This window comes from Epinephelus moara, chromosome 9, assembly GCF_006386435.1.
Source record: "Epinephelus moara isolate mb chromosome 9, YSFRI_EMoa_1.0, whole genome shotgun sequence".
NCBI lineage: Eukaryota > Metazoa > Chordata > Actinopteri > Perciformes > Serranidae > Epinephelus > Epinephelus moara.
In genome coordinates, this window is record NC_065514.1 from 36,518,091 (window position 1) to 36,541,912 (window position 23,822).

At 40.6% G+C, this 23,822-nt stretch overlaps 1 protein-coding gene across 4 annotated transcripts in view; it reads left to right on the plus strand.

Moving 5' to 3' along the window:
* The first annotated feature begins 5,567 nt into the window (after positions 1–5,567).
* The window catches only part of nrg1 (neuregulin 1), a 64,347-nt gene continuing 46,092 nt past the window's right edge, over positions 5,568–23,822 (plus strand). For all 4 annotated transcript variants that reach the window (XM_050052683.1, XM_050052685.1, XM_050052684.1 and 1 more), the window contains exon 1: positions 5,568–7,038. In XM_050052683.1, coding sequence (XP_049908640.1) covers positions 6,357–7,038 — 682 coding nt within the window. In that variant the 5' untranslated portion in view covers positions 5,568–6,356. The remainder of the gene's footprint in view (positions 7,039–23,822) is intronic.

The following is a 23,822-nucleotide window of genomic DNA, read 5'->3' on the forward strand; positions in this document are numbered from 1 at the left end:
TCATGTGTTTCTTATGACAGAAACTTATATGAAACTGACTGTATAGATTCGTATATATAAAGTATGTATTTTTTATAATCTTATTTCAAATTTCATAGGCTGACATTTAAGAATTCTTATAAAGAAAACATAGTTTATCATGACATTATATCCCTTAACATACAAAAAACTATATGTAATGGTACATATTCATATATGTTTTTATAGCCTACTGGTTTTTATTAAATGACATATAACGAGCTCAGTGGCCTAGTGGTAGAGTGTCCGCCCTGAGACTGGGAGGTCGTGGGTTCGATCCCCGGCCGGGTCATACCAAAGACTATAAAAATGGGGCCCATTGCCTCCCTGCTTGGCACTCAGCATCAGGGGTTGGAATTGATCACCACATGATTCAAATGCAGAGAGCAAATTTCATACACTCAGGTGTGTGACAATCAGTGGAACTTTACCTTTACCTTTAATGAGCTTATATAAAGCATAATTCCCCTGCAAAATATATTGACTTTACATACAGAAAACATATATATAATGGTATTTGTTGATATATGTAAAGCATATGTCTTTAAAACAGACATATAGGAAAAACTGCAAAAATTATATGTAACATGTATGGAAAACATACTTTGACATGTACTTTCCTTATATACCGCATACATAGATTTCACATGATTCTTATGTAATTCTTTTTATTTTCTTGTATGAAAAAAATGCAAAAGTGGCCACTTTCAAGAGTAAATCATATAAGCCTTATATGATGCACAATACATAAAACATAAACTGAAGGTGATGGAACTTCTTATAAGTTTTTTCTATTTCTTTTCCATATGGGTAGCTACAATTAAAAAGGTTGTTCATAAAAAAGGTGGAAATCTATTTCTTCATTCAAACCCAGATATACTAGAGCATCAAAGCTTAAAATCAAATCGATATACTCTGCATGATGATTACCTCTGATGGACTATTCAGCAGGTTCAGCTCCTCCCACCCTCAAACAACTAGCATTTCACAATTGATGTTGAACACAAAGTTGTGCCATAGGATAACTCAACTAAACTAACTGCACTTAACCACTAAATTGATGATCAGATACAATGAAACATTGATTCCAATGTAATTTTGGTTGTGCATCACGTAGATTTTCTGGTGGTGTACATTTATCTGAAAAATTCACAAAAATCCTCACTCAACCATGTATTTTCTGTCAGAAGTGCAGTGTAAAAATGTCAGGAGGCATTGACCACTCCTGAGCCATTCCGTCAAATAACTCAGGATGACTACAATTTTTGCCCAGATAAAACATTTTCAACATGTTCTAGTATGTACTGCACAGAGAAAATATGTGTCTATTAAATTTATATACACTGCTCAAAAAATTAAGGGAACACTTCACAGTATAACACCAACTCAGTTAAACTTAAGGTATATCAATCTGTCCATTTAGAAAGCACAAGTGATTGTGAATCAATTGCAGTTTGATGCAAATAAAAGTGACAGCAGGTGCAATGGAGTGGCAAAAGCAAGACACTCCCCAAAAAGGGAATGGTTTTACATGTGGTGGCCACAGACCGTTGTTCTCTCCTTATCCTTCTTGACTGATTCTTCTCTAGTTTTGTGCTCTGCTAGTGTCCTTGTCAGTACTGGTAGCATGAGGCAGTACATGCAACCCAATAAGGTTGCACAGGTAGTCCAGCTCCTCCAGGATGGCACATCCATTCATGCTGTCACAAGAGGGTCTGCTGTGTCTCCCAGCACAGTCTCAAGAGCACAGAGGAGACATCAGGAGCTTGGCTGTTACACGAGGAGAGGAAGACATGAGGGGCATCAACCCAGCAGCAGGACTGGTATCTGATCCTTTGATCGAGGAGGAACAGGAGGAGCACCGCCAGAGCTCTACAAAATGACCTCCAGCAGGCTACTGGTGTGCATGTTTGTGACCAAACTGTCAGAAACAGACTCCATGAGGATGGCATGAGGGCCTGATGTCCTCTTGCGGGACCTGTGCACACAGATCAGGATCGTCCAGCTTGACTGGCATTCTCCAGAGAACACCAGAATTGACAGGTCTGCCAATGGCAACCCGTTCTCTTCGCAGATGGAAACAAGTTCATACTGAGCACATGTGACAGGTGTGAAAGAATTTTGAGATGCCGTGGTGAATGTCATGCTGCCTGTAACATCATCCAGCATAACCGGTTTGGCAGTGGGTCAGCGATGGTCTGGGGACGCATATCCTTGGAGGTTCACACAGACCTCCATGTCATAGCCAACAGTACCATGACTGCTGTTAGGTACTGGGATGAAATCCTCAAAGCGATTTTCAGACCTTACGCCGGTGCAGTGGGCCTTGGGTTACTCCGGATATAGGACAATGCCTGGCCTCATGTGGCCAGAGTGTGTAGGCTGGATAATGAAGGCATTGTTGCCATTGACTGACCCTCTCGTTCCCCTGACCTACATCCAATTGAGCAACTATGGGACATTATGCATCTGACGCCACCAAGTACACCTGTGATTTCAATTTTTTACTTTGATTTTCAGTGCGATTTTGAATCCAGCTCTCAGTGGGTTGATGATTTTGATTTCAATTGACCATTGTTATGTCATTTCGTTCTCGACAAATTATTTAATGTAAAGTAAAGATTTGCAACTTGAATGATTTGTTCATCAAGATCTGATGTGTGATCTGAGTGTAACCTTATTTTTTTTGAGCAGTGTATTTAAAAAAGATGAAATTTACATTTGTGCTGCTGCTTATTATTATTATCATTATTATTATTATTATTGGGGTGGCTGTGGCTCAGCAGTAGGGCGTGTCGTCCACCAATTGTAAGATCAGTGGTTAGATCCCCGGCTCCTCCAGTTTGCATGTTGAAGTACCCTTGAGCAAGAATTTGAACACCAAATCGCTCCCGATGATGCTTCCATCGGTGTGTGAGTTTGTTAAAAACTGACTAGCAGGTGGCACCTTAATGGTAGCGTCGGCCACCAGTGTATGAATGTGTGTGTGTGAATGAGTGAATGTGACTCGTAGTGTAAAAAGCGCTTTGAGTTGGGGCGTCGGTGGCTTGGTGGTAGAGCAGGCGCCCCATGTACAAGGCTGTTGCCAACTCCAGCCTGTGGCCCTTTGCTGCATGTCACTCCTATCTCTCTCTCCCCCTTTCACACTTGTCTGTCCTATCCATTAAAAGCTAAAAAATGCCCAAAAAAAATCTTTAAAAAAAAAAAAAAAAAAAGCGTTTTGAGTGGTCGGATGACTAGAAAGGCGCTGTACAAATGCAGGTCCATTTTAATAATTTTTCACCATGACTCTTTAATGTCGCTCTGCTTGAGTGTGTAGAAACCATTAAGATACAGTAGGAAATAAATAAAGTACATGGTTAATGAAAAATAATAGAACTTTTTGCCAAAGAAAAGATCAAAGGGCAATAATTAAATAATGCTACTGTATATTTTTCTGTATTTATCCAGATATATATTTCCAGAAGTAGACTCCGTATTAATACATTTATTTCCACATTTATTTGCAAATGTGTATATTTTTCACATTTGTTATTTTCAAAGAGATCTTTTTTGTCACCCATTTTCATGTTTATTTATTTCCACATTTATTGCTTTGAGATATGGGATGGAAACCTCCAAACATCAAACATAAATGTCAAATACTTTAGCTCTGGAATAGACTTGTGAATATGTCCAACCAGAGATTAACTCAAAAGATATTTAATTGGGACATCTCCCACTGTCATCCCTGGGATAATGAGTTGATTTTTTATTGTATTTGATCAATTTGTCATTTATGTTCCAGACCAGGTTAATCTGTGATATTCAGGAGATTAGGAGTAAGTAGGAGTAAATTTCTCATGTTAAGAGAAAAATGGTTGACATATGGCATTAACCAAAACTTTGAACTTACTGTCTCATAAAAAATAATTACAGTGTGGAACCTTACATGAATATGATACAAACAGAAGACAAAGATCCCTGTGTGCACAGTGGTGCTCAGCAACGTTACCATTAGCCCTAGAGACTGAAAAGTTTAACACCAGAAATCAATTGTAGTGCTTTTTTCACATCTCATGTATGATAATAAGGTTTCAAATCATGTCATCATGGTCTCTCCTGGCTCTCAGTGACTGTAATAAATCTTTAATTAAATCTATAAATAAATACTTTTAGGTTTGTTGTAAGTTTTTTTTTTTTTTTTTTTAGCAAATTTTCTTTTTATTTATTTCTTTTTTTAATCTATCACACTCATTTGTCTATTTCTCATGTCACTTTTTGGCCCCCATAAAGGCTGAAAATACTGAGAGGTTAATCAATATGCAGGTCCCTAATTCAGGGGCCTGACAGGAAGTGCTCTCCCAGAGATACCATTACTGGTATTAATTCTGCCGTGGATTGGAAAGGGTCAGAGCAGTGTTAATGTTCAGTGTGGTGGGGACCTGACCTTTGCCACTGTCTTCATCTTGTTTAAGCCCCATCTCCTCAACAACACCATGGATTGTCCTGTCAGCTTATTAGCCCACGTGGTGGGGGGTTGGGGGCTTAATAGTTTTATTGGTAGTCTGGGGGCTTTCTGTTATACTTGCATGCTATTAAAGGAAGTGTCAGTTTTGTGATCAATATCCCCAGTTTACTATGTATCATATTTGACAAATTGGATACCATAATAAAGGCTGTAACATTTTGTGTGTTTATATTTTAGGCCAGCTGGGTCAGATCTGTTCTTTGCTCCTTTTAGTCATTTCTTCATATTCAGAATATTTTTAAAATAAATTAATTTAAAAATTAGAAACACTCCCTTATACTTGGTTTGCCTAGCAGTGATAATCCAGTATTGGGCACATTTAACACTTTTTCTATTTTTTTTTTTTATCTTTGCACAAGAGTTCAGTAGCAACCATCTTAATTACCATAGGGCATTTTTATAGCAATTATGTTTTTACTTGTCACAGTAGGACAAGCACAGGTACTTATGATAATATTAATGTTTGCTCAGTTCTAGTCAAGAGTCCCAGTAAACCATGACATTGTGACAGTAAACCAGCAGGAACTATACCAGGAGCCTGAAACTGAAATTAGCCATCATTCATTTTATTATATATACCTATATACTTTTTTCTACTGTGACATGTTAAAATGTCTTTTGAGGTGGAAAAGGTCTATTATTAATGATGATAAGTCATCATGAAGATTCTAATGTAACATTTATGTAATGTTTAAGTTGAATATATATTTATGTATATAAATGTGCATGTGTAATGTCAATGCCATTGTCATTATCCTCTGTTTCTGCTATTACACTAATGAATGCAGATACTTGAGAAGAGTAGAACACAATGGCTGCATCCTCTTGGGGTGGATCGTATGTCTGCTTCCCTGGCTCCTTCCCCTTGACAAAAAACACACCCTTTGGTATCAGCATAATCAATGGGGAGTGGTGCTGGAGGGGGTGGCTACAACAGTTTGCTTGCCTGTGATTCGCTGACATGCGCTCTAATTGGATCAAGTAGGAACTTGCTTAGCTGGATGCTTTGTGCTGGGATTGGGAGCAGCCTACAGAAAGAGCACGGACACACCACCAGACAGGAAGAGAGGCAGAGAGGGAGGAGGCCAGAGGCTGCCCTGCTCACCACTTGGAGGAAAGACTGAGAGAGGAGGGGTGAGGGAAGAAAAAGGGGAGTATCCCGTCTTCTCTGCCCTTCTGTGCTACTGCAGCCCTCCCTCCCCCTCCCTCTCTCTATGATTCTCTTTCTCTCTCTTTCCCCTTACTCATCTGTTTCTGTGGCTGTGCTGAGAGGAAGGGCACCTGCCGCTCCCTGATGATTCAGCCTTTCAGCTACTTGGAGCTCCACAGACAAGACAGCATGTCCCTCCTGCCACTGCAGTGCCTGGCCGTCCTGTCCTCTGCAATACAGCTACTGCAGCTGGCCCATCACTTCGACACTGCCTCTTCTGCCCTAGTGCTCAGGTGAGTGAGTGAGACTGTTACACCACTGCTCCCTAGCAGACCATGCAGAACATTTAAGGAATCAAATCCTCTGGAAATCTTGTTTTGTTTTTGCCTGCAGCAAATTTAATGATTCTATTTATAGACTGATGCGTTTCCTGTGAGAAAGCATGAGTAAGGAACTCCTCTCCCTCATGCGCAGAAGGCTGTCTACATACCTCCCAGACTCTTAACAAGGTTGGACTCACTCTGAAGAGCTTTTGTACCTCTCTGAAATCCCAGCTCTGACTCTGCAGCCTCATGATGGAAAACATACTCGAGGAGACTGGTGGCAGACAGCCACCGTGTGATGCTCTAAGTTAATAGTTGAGGTGTTCAGAGATCCCTCATCCAGCAGTTAAACAGGATGACTGAGGGAATGGAGGACTTCTCTGCAGGGCCAGCTCCCCCTCCTGGATCGGCCTCCCCCACCAGCTCTACTGTTGATACTGGACAAGTCCCAGAGGAGAAACCAGAGGAGACAGAGGCAGCTGGTGAGAGCGGGGAGGATGGTGCAGAGGAAGGTGGTGATGGGCAGCATATGGGGGCTTTGGGAATTGTGGCCTTGCCAGGGACCTGCTGTGTGTGCATAGAGATGGAACGGATTAACAATTGCCTGCACTCTGAGAAAATCTGCATTCTTCCCATCCTGGCCTGTCTGCTTAGCTTAGCCCTCTGCACAGCTGGCCTCAAATGGGTTTTTGTGGATAAAATCTTTGAATATGAACCACCCACACACTTAGATCCTAAACCCATTGGACAGGACCCGATTATCATATCAGTTACCCCCACGCTGGGACTAACTATGTCGATTCCTCATACATCTACGTCTTTTGTCTCCTTGACCACCGCCATTACCCCAGGACGACCTGAGGTTTTAATGGAAGAGAAATCAACACGAGGGCCGTACATGCCTCAGTCCCCACGAGTGACTCTGTCTGATCCCTCTGTTACACTGAAATACAACGCTGAACGTCCTACCGTCCCAAAGCAGACTCTCCACCCTCAGACAACACAGGAATTAAACAACATCATCATCCCAACAATCTGTAAGTATCTAAAACAGGTCAGAGAAAGCACTGGGATTGGGAATTCTTGTCAATCAGGATGTCCCTTTGTTCCAAAACTTAATTATGTCTAACGTTGGACTGTGATTTTTATCAAGTTCAATGTTTTTATAAAGGATTGAGATGCTTTTTTCCTCCACTTAAACACTGATTTTGTAAATGGTGTGTTTTGTCAGCTATACCAGGAAGTGTCAGGACTTTTCATGAAAGCAGACACGTTGGGACTTGCAGAGTGTAGTAAAGAGTCCCATGACTAAGCCACTGAAATACTGCTGCACAGATAGGTATGCAGGAAACAACAGCTCTATTTAAACCGACTCTACCCCTACACTGAGTGAATGTATAATTTCTAACCTTCATTCCTTCCTCATAAAGTATTAATGATCCCTGAAATTAAACCACAATGATAAAGACACACTACAATAATTGGATGTTGGTGTTATTTTGAATGTCACAGTCTACGGCTGGTAGGCAGTATACAATATGGGAGATCCCAAAAATGTGTTGACATTTACAGTCATGTGAAAAAGTGAAAATCAATAAATGATATGGGACACAAACTGGAACTCCAGGCTGTGGTACAGGGAGACTTCCTGTTTTCTGCCTGTGCTCCATTTCAAGGTCAGAGACTGCTGGAGGCTAATTGATGCCCCCTCCATCCCTTTGCCGCAGGGAAAAACAACCCACTAATATTGTCTGTCTGCCAACGTCTCTGCCACTATGACGTGTCTGTTTTAGTCACATTACTGTGTGCTTTATTACACTGTACCTGGATTAGCTTATCTAAGGGTGGTTAGTTTCCAGCCCATGTTTAAGTGAAGGTATATACTGCTGTCTTAATCAGCAGCATGGACAGATGATGCCTGTGACTAAGTGCTGTAAATGCACAGTGGGTAAATGCTTGATAACAAGTTACCTGCTAACAAAATTACAGAAACATTTGGGCACACTTTGCCTCTGCACCACCAGTGCAGAGGCAAAGTTTTTAACTGCCACTGCAACAGTGTTGGGCAAGTTACTCTCAAAATTTAATATATTACATATCACAAGTTACCTTCATTTGAAAGTAATACGTTACTTTACAATAATACTCTCTTTGTAGAGTAATAAGTTACCTATAACACTACTTTTGCTTTACTTTGATGGATGAGGGTCATGTTGTTTCACAGCAGGTAATCAAAACACAGAAGCTCCAGTTTATTACAATACATTTCAAATCCAGTGCTGCACAGGTCTGACCCATTCATGTATTCACATCAAGTGGTTACCACTTTGTATTAACATCCCTGCTTATATTAATGATAGTGTGATTATATAGAACAATTAAAATGCACAACAAACAGAATGACGTGTGATTAAGTTACTATGGCGAGCGCAAAAAATTAATACACCAGCAAGGGACATATAGCACTACCAGGGAATAGCCCCACCTTCTGTGTTTTTGTTGGGAGCGAGGCCAGCGCTGCGTGACTGAGAAGCCGTAGGAGAGGAGCAAGAGGCGCTTCGTTACTACCCCGGCACTACTGCATCCTAACAAAGTCCCACTCTTTGAGCATAATGCAGGATCATGCATATGCAGCATCACGGGAGATGGAATCCTCGTTGCCAAGAAAGCACAAAAGGGAATCAAAAAGGCAACATGACCGGCGAATTAAAAAAACTAGGGTCAACATTGGGGTAGCCTTTCCCAGGTGGAAAGAGCTGCTGAAAGAGAAAGGTTTTAAAAGGGACGCTGTGATTGGCCTGCTGGCCTACCTGTCATTTTTTTTTCCAAGAGGCAGGCCAGGCCAATGCAATCACAGGCCAGCGGCGCAGTGATGCGAGGAGAGGGATGAGGTTCAGCCACTTGTCAGTTGTCAAAAGACAAGACATGATTGGTTTGTTTCGATTTACACCCGTCCCAACAGTCCTATGTTGTAAACACAGCCAGTATGGTGGGGAGGGGGTTTGTCAACTCGCGTCCCGTGTGTCTGTGTAGGAGCCTGAATGAATACTCCATGAAGTATCGGATGACATGGTTTCATCAATGTCATCATAGCTTTTTGGTACACAGTGGCTACCGTTGTTGCAATACGCGTTTGAAACAGTGAGGCGCTAGAGTGCGCTATCCGTTTGAATGCAATATACGATTTCAGCGTTAGATGGGAGAAATTCCTACACACTGTGTAAAGTTTTAACAGATATATAAACTCAACAGTACAAACACATTGGCAAAAAAAAATAGTACAATAAAATAAACAAACCAAATAAAAATATAAAGTAACAATAATTGGTTGTCCGGGACTGTTTCAGTATTTATATGTGTCTTTTAATAAGGCATTCTTTTAGTTAATGTCATGTCTCACATAAATCTTCTCTTTAACTCTCAAAACCTATGTCATCTTTTCCATCACTAAAATGTCTTGGACAATTTCCAGCCAGAGTTCCTGTTTTAGAGGTTTACGTTGAGCCAGTGCCTGGTAATACCTTTCTCACTTTCTGCAAGTAAAACTTGAATCAAGTAAATATCTGTACTGATCACAACACCTGTAATGTTACCAAGATACATCACAAGGCAGGTATTTGGGATTTTTATATCTTAAAACATTTTCAACAGCCACATTAATATTTCCCCAGTGTGACCTGATCTTTGTACAGTTCCAAAAAATATGCAAGCGGTCGGCCTCCATGTTCCCGCACAGCCTCCAACCAAGCTGCTGGCTTTTTATATTGGGTGTTAGGGAAAAGCGGGTTAGATTCTTACAGCAGAATTCCCTCCACACTAGTGAGTTTGTGGATGTAGATTGTGTCTCACACATTTGATACCAAACTTCCTCTGATATCTGAATTTTTAACTCTGCTTCCCATTTAGCTTTTATGTATAGTGTGGAGTCATCCCTACTTCCCCCCAAAGCTTGGTAAAAGCAGAGATGATTTGAGAACGCCTCTGTTTGTATGCTTCCAACAACAACATGTTTTAATGTCCAATGCCAGCAATTTAGAAAAAATGTCCTTCTATATTATCTGTGCATGCCAACCACGGTATGCTACAGTAATATGCCAACAAAGCAGAGAAGAAGAAGACTTTAATGTTTTTTTTTTAACATTTAAAAGTTTTGCTTTGGAAATGTTTTTTGAGGAAGGAAATACCCTTAACACACCTGATAGTCTTCAAGGCCACACAATGCGTTTTGGTACCTTTAAAGGTTAGGTCACGAATTTGGGGCAATTGCGAACTGTTGTGATAGGATGTGGACTCCAATCTGCATGACAGTCATGGGGGCAGATCTGATGACAAGTTTGGGTGGGACACAATCAGTTGTGATTTTCTTTTAATTGCACACATGCAAATCATGCCCTCAGAGCGCTTGAGATTGCCAGTATATTTCACGATTTCATAGAGGCTCATCACCATCACCAAGTCATTCAAAAAGCACTACACAGAGAATCATATGCTTACCTTTACTGTTTATTTCTCTTAAACAGCCAATAGTACATGGAGCCAGCCATCACCCTCCTTTTCACTGCTTCGCTGTTAGTTAATACTACTTCTAGTGTCAGGGTACTACTTCTAAATTCATGAAAAATACATTTGTTCAATTTCAATCCTTTAGGCTATTTAGAATTGGGGGATGACAGTCAAATGCACAACATGGCTTTTCACTTCCACACCTTTAATTTTCCCTTTGCTACATAAAGGACACATTTCTTCCAGCACTGACGCTAAACAGTGGTACTGAAAAAAAATTGGGAGCTACTGAATCATCTCACTCAAATTAGTAATTCCTACAAATACTGACTGGGCCAACAGAAGAGTTAGTAGTGAGAAGAGCTGCTGTGCGGGGGGAGTGGACATTTTTACAGACACAAGTCATATTGCATCTACAGGACTAAGTTATCATGAATATAATATTTATTTTAGCATTTCTATTTCAGTTCTTTATAACAAATGACAGACAAACCTGATTTATTGATTTGTCATTGTTTATCACTGGAGGACTACTGGTAAAATTCCTTGCTCTGCTAATGATCCAACACTCTGCTTGGACACTGCAGCAGAGAGGCTGGTGACCAGGCGTGCCGTCGGGGGGGCAGGGTCAAAACATAAAGATGACCTCCGCCCAAGGTCAAGGGGGGGCCCATGAAAAGGTCTATGGTTGATACTTAAATTGGATCAAGTACAACAATTTTCTTACCGGCTTATATCACTGACAATACAAGTTATATTTACATGATAAATGTAATTTTGTAATGAAAACACATTTCAACGTGCCATCTGATGCTCCCACCCCCCCACAGGTATTGTGAAATGGTGCAGTCCATCTGACATGGGTCAGGTGTGCAATGCACAGAACTCACGAGTGCCACTGATGTAAACATGTGGGGCGGACTGCTGCCTGATTAGCTAAGTCAGAATGTCTCACCAAAAATCAGGAGCTCCTAAAAGGAAAGTTAGGGTACAGAGAAAACAAAAAAAATGAAAGGAAGAGAGAGGCAACGGCCAAATGTCTGACAAAAATGTGAAGAAGCAGCAGGTATCACAGATAGAGCTGAAGGTGAGAAGTGAGGCAGAGTCACTTTTAGTGAATAAAACCTGCTGTGTCGGCTCAATTTTAAAGCTACATTGAAGACATATGGGTATCATATTGAACTAGAGGACCATATTATGCTATCTTGTCGGAAAGGGGTTCAAATAATGCTAATGCTAAAAGTTATGCTAAATTTTGGCAAGGAAAGAAGGAACATTACCATATCTCAAACTGGCGTTTCTAAATATTTCTGCATACTGGGTTCCATGAACAATCATGGAATTGCATAAATTGAGTTTTACCGGAAAACTGAGAGTTGACAGCCATATACTCTTTAGACTATTTCAGTTCTCCACACAATTTGGCCAAGATTTGATTAAAGAATCCCTCACGATTGAAATAAAAAGTTCACTCCTTATTTGATCTTGCAATAATTTCTACATTCAATGTTTGGTTTTACTTTTCTTTTACCATTTGTTAGAGGGTATTTTTTCAGCCCAAGACACATATGTGACTATCTCTGCTTTTCAAGATAACAAAACAAGGTCTTAAAAGTATATACAAGTACAAGTAGATACAGTATAGCCTACATGTGGATGATATATCGCAGGACGTATAAAAATGTATAGGGATTCTTCCCCCATTGGGTGTGGATGACAACACTGTCTCCCTGCATGTATTTTCTAGTGGCTGGTCCCCTTTCAGCTTGTTAGTATTAGACATTTTTGCAGTTGACCTTTTAAGTCACAGACCAAACAATCAAGTGTTTTACAGCTTTTCTGCCACTTTTTTAAACAGGTCACCATTCTGTGTTTTCCTTCCATCCATGTATTTTGAAATATTTACCTCTTTCAGCTGACACAGCATGAACTGTGTCTCCTCATATGTCCAAAAATGCATGGCTCTGGATGTAGATTTTGCTTTGTTGTTACCAGCTTCTTCTTCTGTTATGCATTTAATGCTATTCGACTTCCAGGGCAGAAACTGTGGAGCATGCGCAGAGCTCGACTCCCAATCACATCATCTGGGTGTGTCAGTCCGACTTTGAGAAATTCGATTTAGTATAATTTCAGTCGGACTAACATGTTTACATGTATTTTAAAAGTCTGGTTTTAGTCGGACTCACACAATAAATCCATTTTCTCTAATGTCATGTAAACATACTTAATGTCTAAAGAGGAAAAATAATCTTTTTTTTTTCCTAGCCTATCTGAACTTGGCATGTAGATGATACTCCTATTTACCTGCCAGGTTTTTCCTCCTACCCTCAGTGATGTACATGCAGTGGGCAAAATCATTGAAACACAGCACTGCAAACTACATCCTCCAAAATCATCATACAGTCAAATCAATACCTCCCTAAAACGGTTCCAACACAAACCGAACATTTTAATCATTATGTTATTGCAGAGCTGTTGGATAAGACTGCATTATTTTAGCTAGGTGGGCCCAACCTGACTGGTGAGTGTAAACAGTATAATAACCTGAAACTCTGGCAACATCTCTCCCTGGCTGAATAACAGCTTACCAAACTGTTTTTGGGATTCCACAAGTAAAACCACCACTTAGAGGATTAGACTACATCCTGTGATTACTAGACTGCAGGGGATGTGCAACTTTTGTTTAGCTGACCTAAACATTTTACTTTCTCGTTTTACTTAATGTTGCATTCATCACTTTTGGACTGCAGAGTTTGAGGATTTTTCTTATCCTTTGAAACTCAGGGTTCTATTTTACATATGCTTTCTGCTAGAGGAAGACAAAAAACAAACAAACTGTATATTCATTTGTGGTTACATTTCTTATGTAGCTGACTCAGAGTCTTTTTGACTACTGATGGCAAGAATTTATAATCTAGATAAATAAATCTAGATAGTTATTATGAGTGTGTTGGGGCAATATTATGGAAAATATTATTTTCAACAATGATTAATATTAAGTCTAGTTGAGTGTATGGAACACAAGTCCTTGTAATTTGTCCTTTTAATCTTACCTGTAGTGATGCAGCTGGTCAGCAACTGGGATTTTCAGAAATCCAAAAATTGACTTGACAAGGTGAGAAAAACTATAATTTTATGTGTTTGCCTAAAAACTCAGTAAAAATGCAAACAGTATCCCTTTTAAAGAGACACAATTTTTAAATTTATATTTGTATTTTAGAATTTCGTAACATCTTCATGCAGGGTTAGCAGTTTGATCTCGGCTCCTCCTGTTCACATGTCAGATTCAGCTTTTTTGGAGTGCAAGACACTGACACCAGTTGTTCCTGATGTTTAGGCTAGTGTGTGGTAGCTCCACTGACGCTGATGTGAGAGTATGTGTGAGGGTCAGTGAGTATGAAAAATGATATAATTAGTATAATCAATTTACTTTGTATTGTGTAAAAGGAGACTATGCTTACCCTTATATCTGTGAAGGTGCTGTTGAGGGCGAGGACTCCTGATAGATGTTTCTGTTCTGTCAGTGCATCGCTCTGACCACACTGCATCGCATCACACTACACCACACCACATCACATACACAGTGGTTTCTACATAACTTTGATCAGGATTTAGTACAAAAGTCAATAATGAACAGTAAAGATTCAGGGCTCTGCTGAAAGAGTTGGGCTTTAAGTTGAATAGGAATTCTTGGCATTCAGTGTAGAAGTTGCAGATTGTAACCAACTGAAACTGCGCCAAGTATGTAGGAGAACTATTGTGGCTGATGTGAAAATGTAAATGGCTGGATCTGTCTATCTGGAGGTTTGTCCATTTTGGGCCACTGTAGAAACAACATGACAGACTCCATGGAGGAGGACCTGCTCCCTATGTAGATATAAACGACTCATTCTAGGGTAACAAAAATCCAATAATTCAGTTATTCAGTAAATAGTTTCAGGTGATTATAAACTAATAAAAACATACTTATTATATTATATTACATTTCTGCCACTATATCCCCCTAAATCCTACACACTGAACCTTTAAGCCCAATGAGGCTGCCCCTGATGCTGCCTGTGCTGTAGTCTTAAGAACTGAGAGTAGTTATTTATTGAATACTAAATGAGTAAATGCAGGAGTGATTTTGGACAGCCTAAGGATAAGTTTAGTTCCTAGGCCATAGTTCCTGCACCCTAAAAAGTGATTGCTGTCTGCCATTACAAACAGATGGCACCAAAAACAGTAATTTTCATACCCTACATATAGTGGCTTTAACTAAATGTACTCCAGTATCAGCAGCATTTAATGGGTAATTTAAATGAACAGTGTGTAAGATTTAGGGGGATTTAGTGGAATCTAGCAGTGATGATTGCAGATTGTAACTAGCTGAAACTTCCCCTAGTTAGAATTCCTTCAGTGTTCATTGTTCAGGAGGTTTTTACCAAGGGCTGAAATGTCCACAGAGGTATCTTCCTCTCCAAAACAAATGGACCAGGTGAAATCATTGTTTCTCCAACGCTGTTTGACATGCCAGAGAAGGGCTGCCAGCCTAGCGCCTGCTAATGGTAAATGGACCTGCATTTGTACAGCGCCTTTCTAGTCATCTAGTGACCACTCAAAGCGCTTTTTACATTACGAGTCACATTCACCCATTCACACACACATTCATACACTGGTGGCCGAGGCTACCATACAAGGTGCCACCTGCTACTCAGTTTTAACACACTCACACACCGATGGAACAGCCATCGGGAGCAATTTGGGGTTCAGTATCTTGCCCAAGGATACTTCGACATACAGCCTACAGGAGCCTGGGATCGAACCGCTGATCTTTCGATTGGTGGACGACCTGCTCTACCTCTGAGCCCCCTAATGTGTGCTCACCTTTTTTTTCTTAAGATCCAGACTTTCAGGAGGTTTTACCTGGAGCTGAATTATCTGCAGAGGTCTCTTCCTCTCAAAAACAAGGTGATTTCAACCAGTAGATACACTGAATAAAGCAGTATTACATTACAAACAAATGTTTCTTCTACTCTATTTGGCATGTCACAGACCGCTTACTCAGTGCTTGGTATATGTGATCCCCTTTTTTCTCTGATATCTGAAGATCCACACATTCCGGAGGTTGTTACCCTAAGCCAAATAATCCAAAGGGGTCTCTTCCTCTCCTGAACAATCAGACTCAGTGATTTAAATTGGTAAAAAAAAACAAATAAAGCAGTTTCACATTAAAAAAAAATCAATGTTCTGCCCACGCCGCTCATCGTGAAAGGGCTGCTACAGTGGCTGAAATGAAAAGGTGAAAACATGAATGAAGGGTCTGGGTTAGTACAGAGGATGTTTAGATGAATGTAAGACTCTGTCTGTGAAAAGCATTAGCAAACTAACATCACTTAGCTTTGATGAAGCCAGCTAACCAATGATCTAACTGCAGACAGTCCCAACAACAACTCAATAAACAGCATTAAATCACAAATGACAAAGTTAAACAATCTTGCATAGCCTGTACAACTGCAATAATGCTATGCCATGTTGTTACATTACCAATCCTTGAATGGACGGAGGGAGGAGTTGCTTTGTGGTGTGCTGCTTTTGTTAGCTGGCAGAGGAAGGCTGGGAAAAGTTGTGGTTTTAGGTGCAGTCTTAGCTGTGACATTGTTCTGAAGGTGCAGATCAGAGGAAGCTGGTCACTCAGGGTCCTTACAGAGTTAGACTTTGGGGTGCTAACTCAACTTGGTTCTCCTTGTTGCTGTAAAGTTAGTTGCAAAACCTTGTGTTTGGCACACTAACTTCTCTGGTCTCCAGGTTTTGCTCCTGTTGTGGGCATACAGGTCGTGTTCCAGGAGAAAGAGAGCAAGAGTCTTAGGTGCAAGAGCCAGTTAGCTGCTCACAAGAAAAGAGCTGGAGTCTGACAACAAGTGCTCCCTTCAATGATTCAGGGGCAAGGTCATCAGCTCAGGAGAAAGAGTGGAAAGAGAGTGAAGACCGCAGAACTTCTCCTGAAGTTTGCTTGGTGACATCACAGAGTAACATGTCATTGTGTCAGTAGTGCCCAATAAGGTTTAAAGACTGTCTCTCACTTAGGTGTGAGAATGAGGCACCATGTGGAGATGAGTCCCAAATAGCTATCCTTTGTTTGAAGAACAAAGAACATGTGGTCTCTGCTACCATTTCACATGGCAAGACGCAGAGGAAAAACCTTTACATATCCAGTTTAGATATTAACAAATGGCAAATCATCTGAGGTCCAGTGAATCCCAACAACAGGATCAACTAGACTGCGGAAATTGTTCTTTTTATAATCTATGCTTTCAGCATTTTTGGTAATCTATCCTATTTATAATTCATCAACCCAAGGGCATTCTAATGTGCTGTAATGTAAATCTGCAGCTCCAGCTCCAGAGTAAGCATGTGAAATTCTCCTGCTCGTAACAATTTTCTCCTCCAATGTGAAGTGAAAGAGTTTTGTGTCTTGATGCATTTCTCCCCCAGAAAAACAGACAAACAAAATCAAAACAAACAAACACAAAAATCAGGCATTGGTCCCAATGTGCATAATTCCTGTGGGAAATCATTTTCTGACAGACCAACAGTTTGGTGAGCACAGTCTTTTGAGAGGAACTATTCACTTTGATTAAATGGTTTAACTCCTCACTTTGCTGCAGTGATGTGAAAGTGTACTCTAGGGCATACTGGGTGTGGCTACAGGTGTAAAAAGCACACTTCTGATCACACTCTCCATCTTACGAGACATTTACACCAGCCAGTGCAGGACCAAGGCTGCAGAATCACAAAGGATTCAAGCCATTTGAACATAGATGTAGATTTCAGGGGGGGCACAGGAGACAGGTCACCCTCAATATTTAGAACATGTGAGGACTCCTAGGCCATGTTTACATGAAAACGATTCACTGAAAACAGAATCGTTTCTCATTTTCGTTTTGAAAAAAGTTCTGCATTTAGAAGACAACGTTTTGATAACAATCGCCGTGCACACGGATCCGCAAAAATGACCAAAAATGCTGCAGTATACATGCCAGGCAAGTAGTTTGCGGTGTGACACTTACGCTTCCTTCTACAGAGCAGCGATGTATACACAAACAAAATGGCAACCGCACGATTGTTTGTCTGGATGGATGACGAGGTGGAGTTGCTACAGTAAATCGTCACTACGATGGGGAAGCATTGATAAATTCCATAGGGTGAGTAGCACAAGCAGAGCTCGGGAGTCCGCCATTGTTGCTGTGATGGTTCACTTTCTCGCGCATGCCTAGTGACTGGAAGTGTAATGCGCATGTGCGAAAAGTCTCTGTTTTCAGAGGAACTGCATATTGCAAGTTTACATGACAACGGAGACGGTGCCGTTTCCAAAAAAATTGCACTCTGGAACCCATGTTCAAAACGTTGCGTTTTCAGGCACCCAAAACACCGACGTCGTATAAACGATCGGCCAAAACGCAACTAAAGTTTACCGTTTTCAGTTGAAATCGTTGTCGTATAAACAGGACCTTATTTTGACAAAATTGGACATTTGCACTATATATTGATGCAGAAAAATTCAATAATAATGTTTGTGTTGTGATGATCCACTAAGTTTCCTTGTCCTCTTCCAGCTCTCCTTAGCTGTTCTCTCTTCCCCCAGACTTAACATTTCTATGATGCTTTCCAGTCCACGCCATTCACCACCGTATGCCCCCAGACTGTACCGCTATCCCAGTCACTCCCCACCTAGTCATTACCACAGACCATTACACCTGTCCCTCATTCTCACATTAAGCCACACCTGCCCACTAAATACGGGGTACTTGCTCACGATCATTTTTCCTCAGCCAGGTAGTCAGCGTATTCTATGTTGCTAGGTTCTCACTGCGCTGAAGCCATCCGGTCTACTATCTGATTTTGTTACCTGATTATCCGCCTGTACCTGTGTTTTACCCTGCCATCTGTTTTTTGACCTGTCTGTCAACATGACCCAACTTGACTTCTTCACCTTGTGTTTATGTTGCTGTATGTTAACCTGTCTACCTGCCAGCAAAGTTATTTTACTCTACCTGCCTGCCAGTGTGCCTGTGTGTCTCCATTCTGTGCTCCATACTTGGCAATTTGTTGCCCAAGAAGATTATAGCAGCAATAATGTATAATTAGTCAAAGTATGACTTTTAAGTAATTCAGGATACTCTGGTTGCCTACAGAGTCACCTCTAACCCAATCTATGCCTAAAATTAATCTTGGAAAATGACATGGCTAGTTCCAAGTGGCTGAAAGTAAAGATGGTAACTGAAAACAACCAAAATAACCAACACGTTCTCACTTTCAACACGTCAAATAGAGCTATTTTGTCAGTGATCACAGAGGCACCCTACACCGCAGTATGATACTAACCAGACCCTAGTTTTTGCAACAACCCAACTCGTCATATATTGCCACATTGTCAATGGACAGACACAGAAACACAGAGGCACCCTTCTTGGTGGTATGACTCACATCGCATTTTGTAAAGGCGCATTTATACTTTTGTGGTGATGTGTCGGTTACACTCTGCACTTAGACCTCCAAAATGCTAGTGGGGGGTGGAGTTTCTGTGAAGTGCTGTAAAGTTTAGTTGATTCAAAACACACCAAAACCACACATTAAACATGGCTTAATAGAGACAAGTACACAAATTGGCTTTATTATAACTCACAGGATTCACAGACAAAACACTTGTCTTATGCTGGACACATTTTCCCCACAACTACGACATGCTAATGTTGGCATTTTACATTGTATAAATTAGCTTAGCAGCTGGTGGAGATTTTCTCTACTGTGTCTGATGCAGAAATTGTACTGACAAATTCTCACTCCCAGCTCATCACATATTGCTTGGTCAGTGGATTTCTGATGTCTATGCGCTAGGCTTCCTGGGAGTGTCTGTTGTTAGTGTTCTGGGATGCCGTGTCAATGCATTGTGCCGTTTTAAAAATACACTTCTATTTTTACAGGAAATCTACAGTTTTTGCTCATTAGATGCATACAGTCTTTTACAAAATACACTTACAACGTCTGTAAAACATCTTGTATTAACATTTATTTAGGCATCAAAAGCACATGGTTAGGTTTAGGCAGCAAACACACATGGTTAGATGAAAAGAAAACATCATGGTTTGGCCCAACATTTATTCAGGAAGTGATTACCGGACCCCTGGGTAAAAATCTGATGTTTGTTGGACCCATCCACCTCCCCTCCCGCTCACCCAATAGGGACTGTACAACTTCTTAAGTTACATTGTTTTCTGGCATTTCAAACTGACACTGTCTGGCCCTTGTTATAAACTGACGTTGCCTGGTGGCGTATCACACCGTTGTGAAAGAATAGCTTTTCTCTGTAGTGTCTGACACAGAAATCACTGACCAAGTGGCAGTATTTGACTGTATATTTCCCGTGAAAATTGAAGTGTATTTTGAAAAGACACAATGCATGTAACAAGCGTCAGTTAACACGCCATCCCAAAACATCCAAACCAGATGCAGGAGGGTACCTAGTGCTTCATATTTTGACATTTGGTCCACTGACAAAGTGGTGGTATTTGATGATTACCTGTGTCTCAGGTGAAAGGACAATCCCCAACATTTTGTTATCACAAGGTGATTATGGGAGTTTTGCTTTCGATAATGGTTTTGTTTTTCCTCTCTGGCCAATAAGTAATAATATCATAGCTGGGTGGTCATTATCTTGACCTTGGACACTTTTTAGGCATGGGGGACATCATACTGTTTAATTAGATTCAAATGCAGATTAGGTCAAGTGGTTTATCATTTGTGCAATATTACGTGTGAAAGTTAGCCTTGAGAAATACTTATCAGAATAGAGCAGGAGGAGAGTAGGAGGTAAAAGCTCTGAAGGTGAACTGAGGAGGATCACTGCAGGAGAACAGCCTCAGCACAGCAGTGCTGTTGAGTTTCTCTCCCTCTAGTGGTAGTTCTCCTGCACTAAGGCGCAGTAGGATGAGGGTGTGTCTCTCACTCAAGTTAATAGGATGCTCTCAAACTGTGTCATGCCATAAAAGATTTTGTTCTTGGTCTATAATTAATGATGATTAATGAAAATACAAAGAAGTAGCGATAACTTACTTTATAGTGAACTTACCCTTTTAACATTGAGTGGACTGAAGCAAAAGATTTGCCATTTGAATGTTTAATGGCAAGATTTTACTAGAAGAAGCTTTAAAAGCATAAAATTATAAAGGAGCAAAATGTTAGCGTTACAATATACTGCACAGGGCCTAATTGAATGAAGGGTCAATAGAACAAGAAGCCTTTGTCTGTTGACTGAATTTATCTGTCCCAGGTTATACTCTCTTGTCAGTGTGTTCTGCTTGTCTAATGTAGGATTACTGGTGTTTGGTACAGATATGGACAGACCTTACGAAGAGTTCTGAGCTGCTGTGAGTCCACTCTGTGGGCACACTGCCCTCTGTATGTCCTTTGCAATAAAAGGAATAAATCTTCATTATGTGTTAAAGGTTTAAGGCTTCTGCACCTGTTTAGTTAACTATTTTGGCTCAACAAAACTCAAAAATTTTTCTTTCCAACAAAAAGGTGAACTGTTGTCAAACCTTGGTGTATTTGAAACCCACCTCCTTTATTAGTGACATGTAGACAAAAAGTACAGACAAATATCTACATTTCTTTCAATTTCATTGAGTCAAATTTTTGTTAGTAACCTTGATAACATCGACAAGACTTCTTGTGGTTGTTTCACAATAAAGGCTCATGATTACCTTCCCATTAAAACGTGTTAGCTTAACGTCTTAGTTTACCACTAAGTGAAAGGAGCAGAACAGAAAACAATGTTGCTCCTGCTGTGAAAATGGAAGGCCATGTCAGGGAAAGAAAAGTCCAACTCACTGGATGTAGACTGTGGTTATAAAGGCCCAGACACACAAGCTGATGTCTGAGAACTAGTGGCGACGAGAGCCTCCTGTTGCATTGCCTCTCGTCACCATGTCTTGGCCAAAAAGTTGCACATGAACACACCAAACTGACGGCCAACAAGCACATATGTCCTGTGCCTGCATGAGAGGACATACCCCTCCACCAGCAGACGGCAGTCATAAGTAAATGTCATTCAAAAAAGGTAAATGCAAGATTGTCTTGACACTAGTTAGCCATTTAGCACCTTATCAACACAATTCAATGTTAAAAGAACAGGGCATAATTACCCCACAGCAGACAAACCATCAGGAAACTCAAGCTCAGTGGGTAAAGAAAAATAATCTTATCTCAAAACAAGTTTGTTTTGATCTTCCCCCCTTTCAACTTTAGCTCTTTGTATACATTCCTTACTTCTGTTTCCCTTCTTGTGCGCTGAGCTGAACTGCTAATCAGAGTGATTTCATTTACCAAAGGGCTTCGCTGTGCCGACGCAGATTCAACATGCAGAACTGATGGGAAACAAAGCCAATTAGCACTGATGGTGCATGACACACCAATGGCCCAAATTTAACTGACGGCCAAGTGTCAGCTCGGTGTTACAGGCCTTAAGTCTACCATTGGCCAACTGTTTTGGCTGGCAATCTCACTCCCTTTTGTTACCTGAATGTTACCATTTTAAAAGCCTCTTCACTATGGGAAACAACAAGAACCTCTGAGCAAACAACTTACACATTAGAAATGGCAAGTTTTGACAAAGATTTGGATCGTGCAATAAGGCATGCCTACTTTGTTCTTTCTGTGTACTGTTGTAAAGATCTACAACAAATAAAACAACTTGTGAATGAACCTCAGAAAAGCCCAGACTCCGTCTCACAGGACTCTAATGCCCAGTGTTAATATGTTTTCTGACACAGCTAATCGGAGTTGATTTATCCCATCTTTTGAAACATCTCCAGTCAAACAAGTACTGTATGTATTTTTAGTCTGAGTTTGTCTGCTTCTTGTTTATTTGTTTCTTGTGTGTAAACACCAAGGACCATGCTGGAAATAAGTATTTTACTTTAGCATGTCATCCTTTGGATTACTGTCTTATACAATACTTTAATATGATCCTTTTTGCACTGGGGGTTTGATCTCAGACTGCTATCCTCCCGGAGAGTCTGCCAGTTTAACACAAGCTAACACAGCAGCAGCGCTTACATCCAACAAACTCATGCCCATATCAAAATGGTTGTCGTTTTACCCATTAATAGCCTTTAGGTAAAGTTAGTCATATGATGCTAACAGTTATCCCTGGCACTGGGTGTGTTCCCCCAGACACTATTTTGCCAGGGCACTGTCACTCCATCCTGGGATCAACACTGCCCATGATGACTGTGGCTGGTTTAGAGAAACAAAAACAAGTTAGTGTTACATGTACATGTAAACATATATTCCAGCTGAAATCGTACTAAATCGAATTTCTCAAAGTTGGACCAACACACCCAGATAATGTGATTGGGAGTTGAATTACTCGAATTACTCCCAGCATGTATACAGTCAATCGGACCCAAACTGGCCTATGTGCTCTGTGCGTGCTCCACAATTTGTGCGTAACACAAGAAGAAGCCAGTAACAACATGGCAAAATCTACATCCAGAGCCGTGCATACAGAGCTGTAAAGTTGTCCACCATGGTACCAGTTCGCCACTAGCTAAAAGTAGCCAACTTGTTTGTCGACTGTTTGGTTTGTGATGTAATAGGTCAACTGGAAAAAGGTCCAATACCAATTAATGCTGCAAGCAGGGATAAACGGGCCCTAGCACCTTCGCGCAACTCGGGGGTGCTGGCAGGACGCGGCAGTTCATTTCTGTCAAAGTCAGACACTGCACGCAGGCGTGAGATGGCATATCCTTCATAAAGTGTGGGTGCTGAAATGACCTATTTCACATTTTGTACCACATCCTTTTTCCACTAGAGGGCACTGGAGAACGCATTAATAATACATCATGTCTTGTACATCAAATATAGACCACAACATGTAAATTTCAGGTAAATGAAAAGATGAGTGTCTGAAAAGACATACTCCATGTTGCCCGTAGGTGGCGCTATGTCTATGACTGAACATTGTCATATAGATGTGTTCAGGGGTTGACTATTATCAACAATGTGAAGTGTGGTGAAGATTGGACCATTAACTCCAAAGTTATAGCAATTTCGTATTTCATGGCGAGACATTAAAACCTGATGCCACACCACAGCCACACCATTCAATGCTGAGCCTGGAGAATGCACTAATGATACATCATGACTTTTTACATCAAATATAGACCACAACATGTACATTTCAGGTAAATCAAAAGATAAATGTCTGAAAAGATGTATTTACTGTTGCAAGTAGGTGACACTATGTCTATCACTAACTATTGTGATATAGATGTGT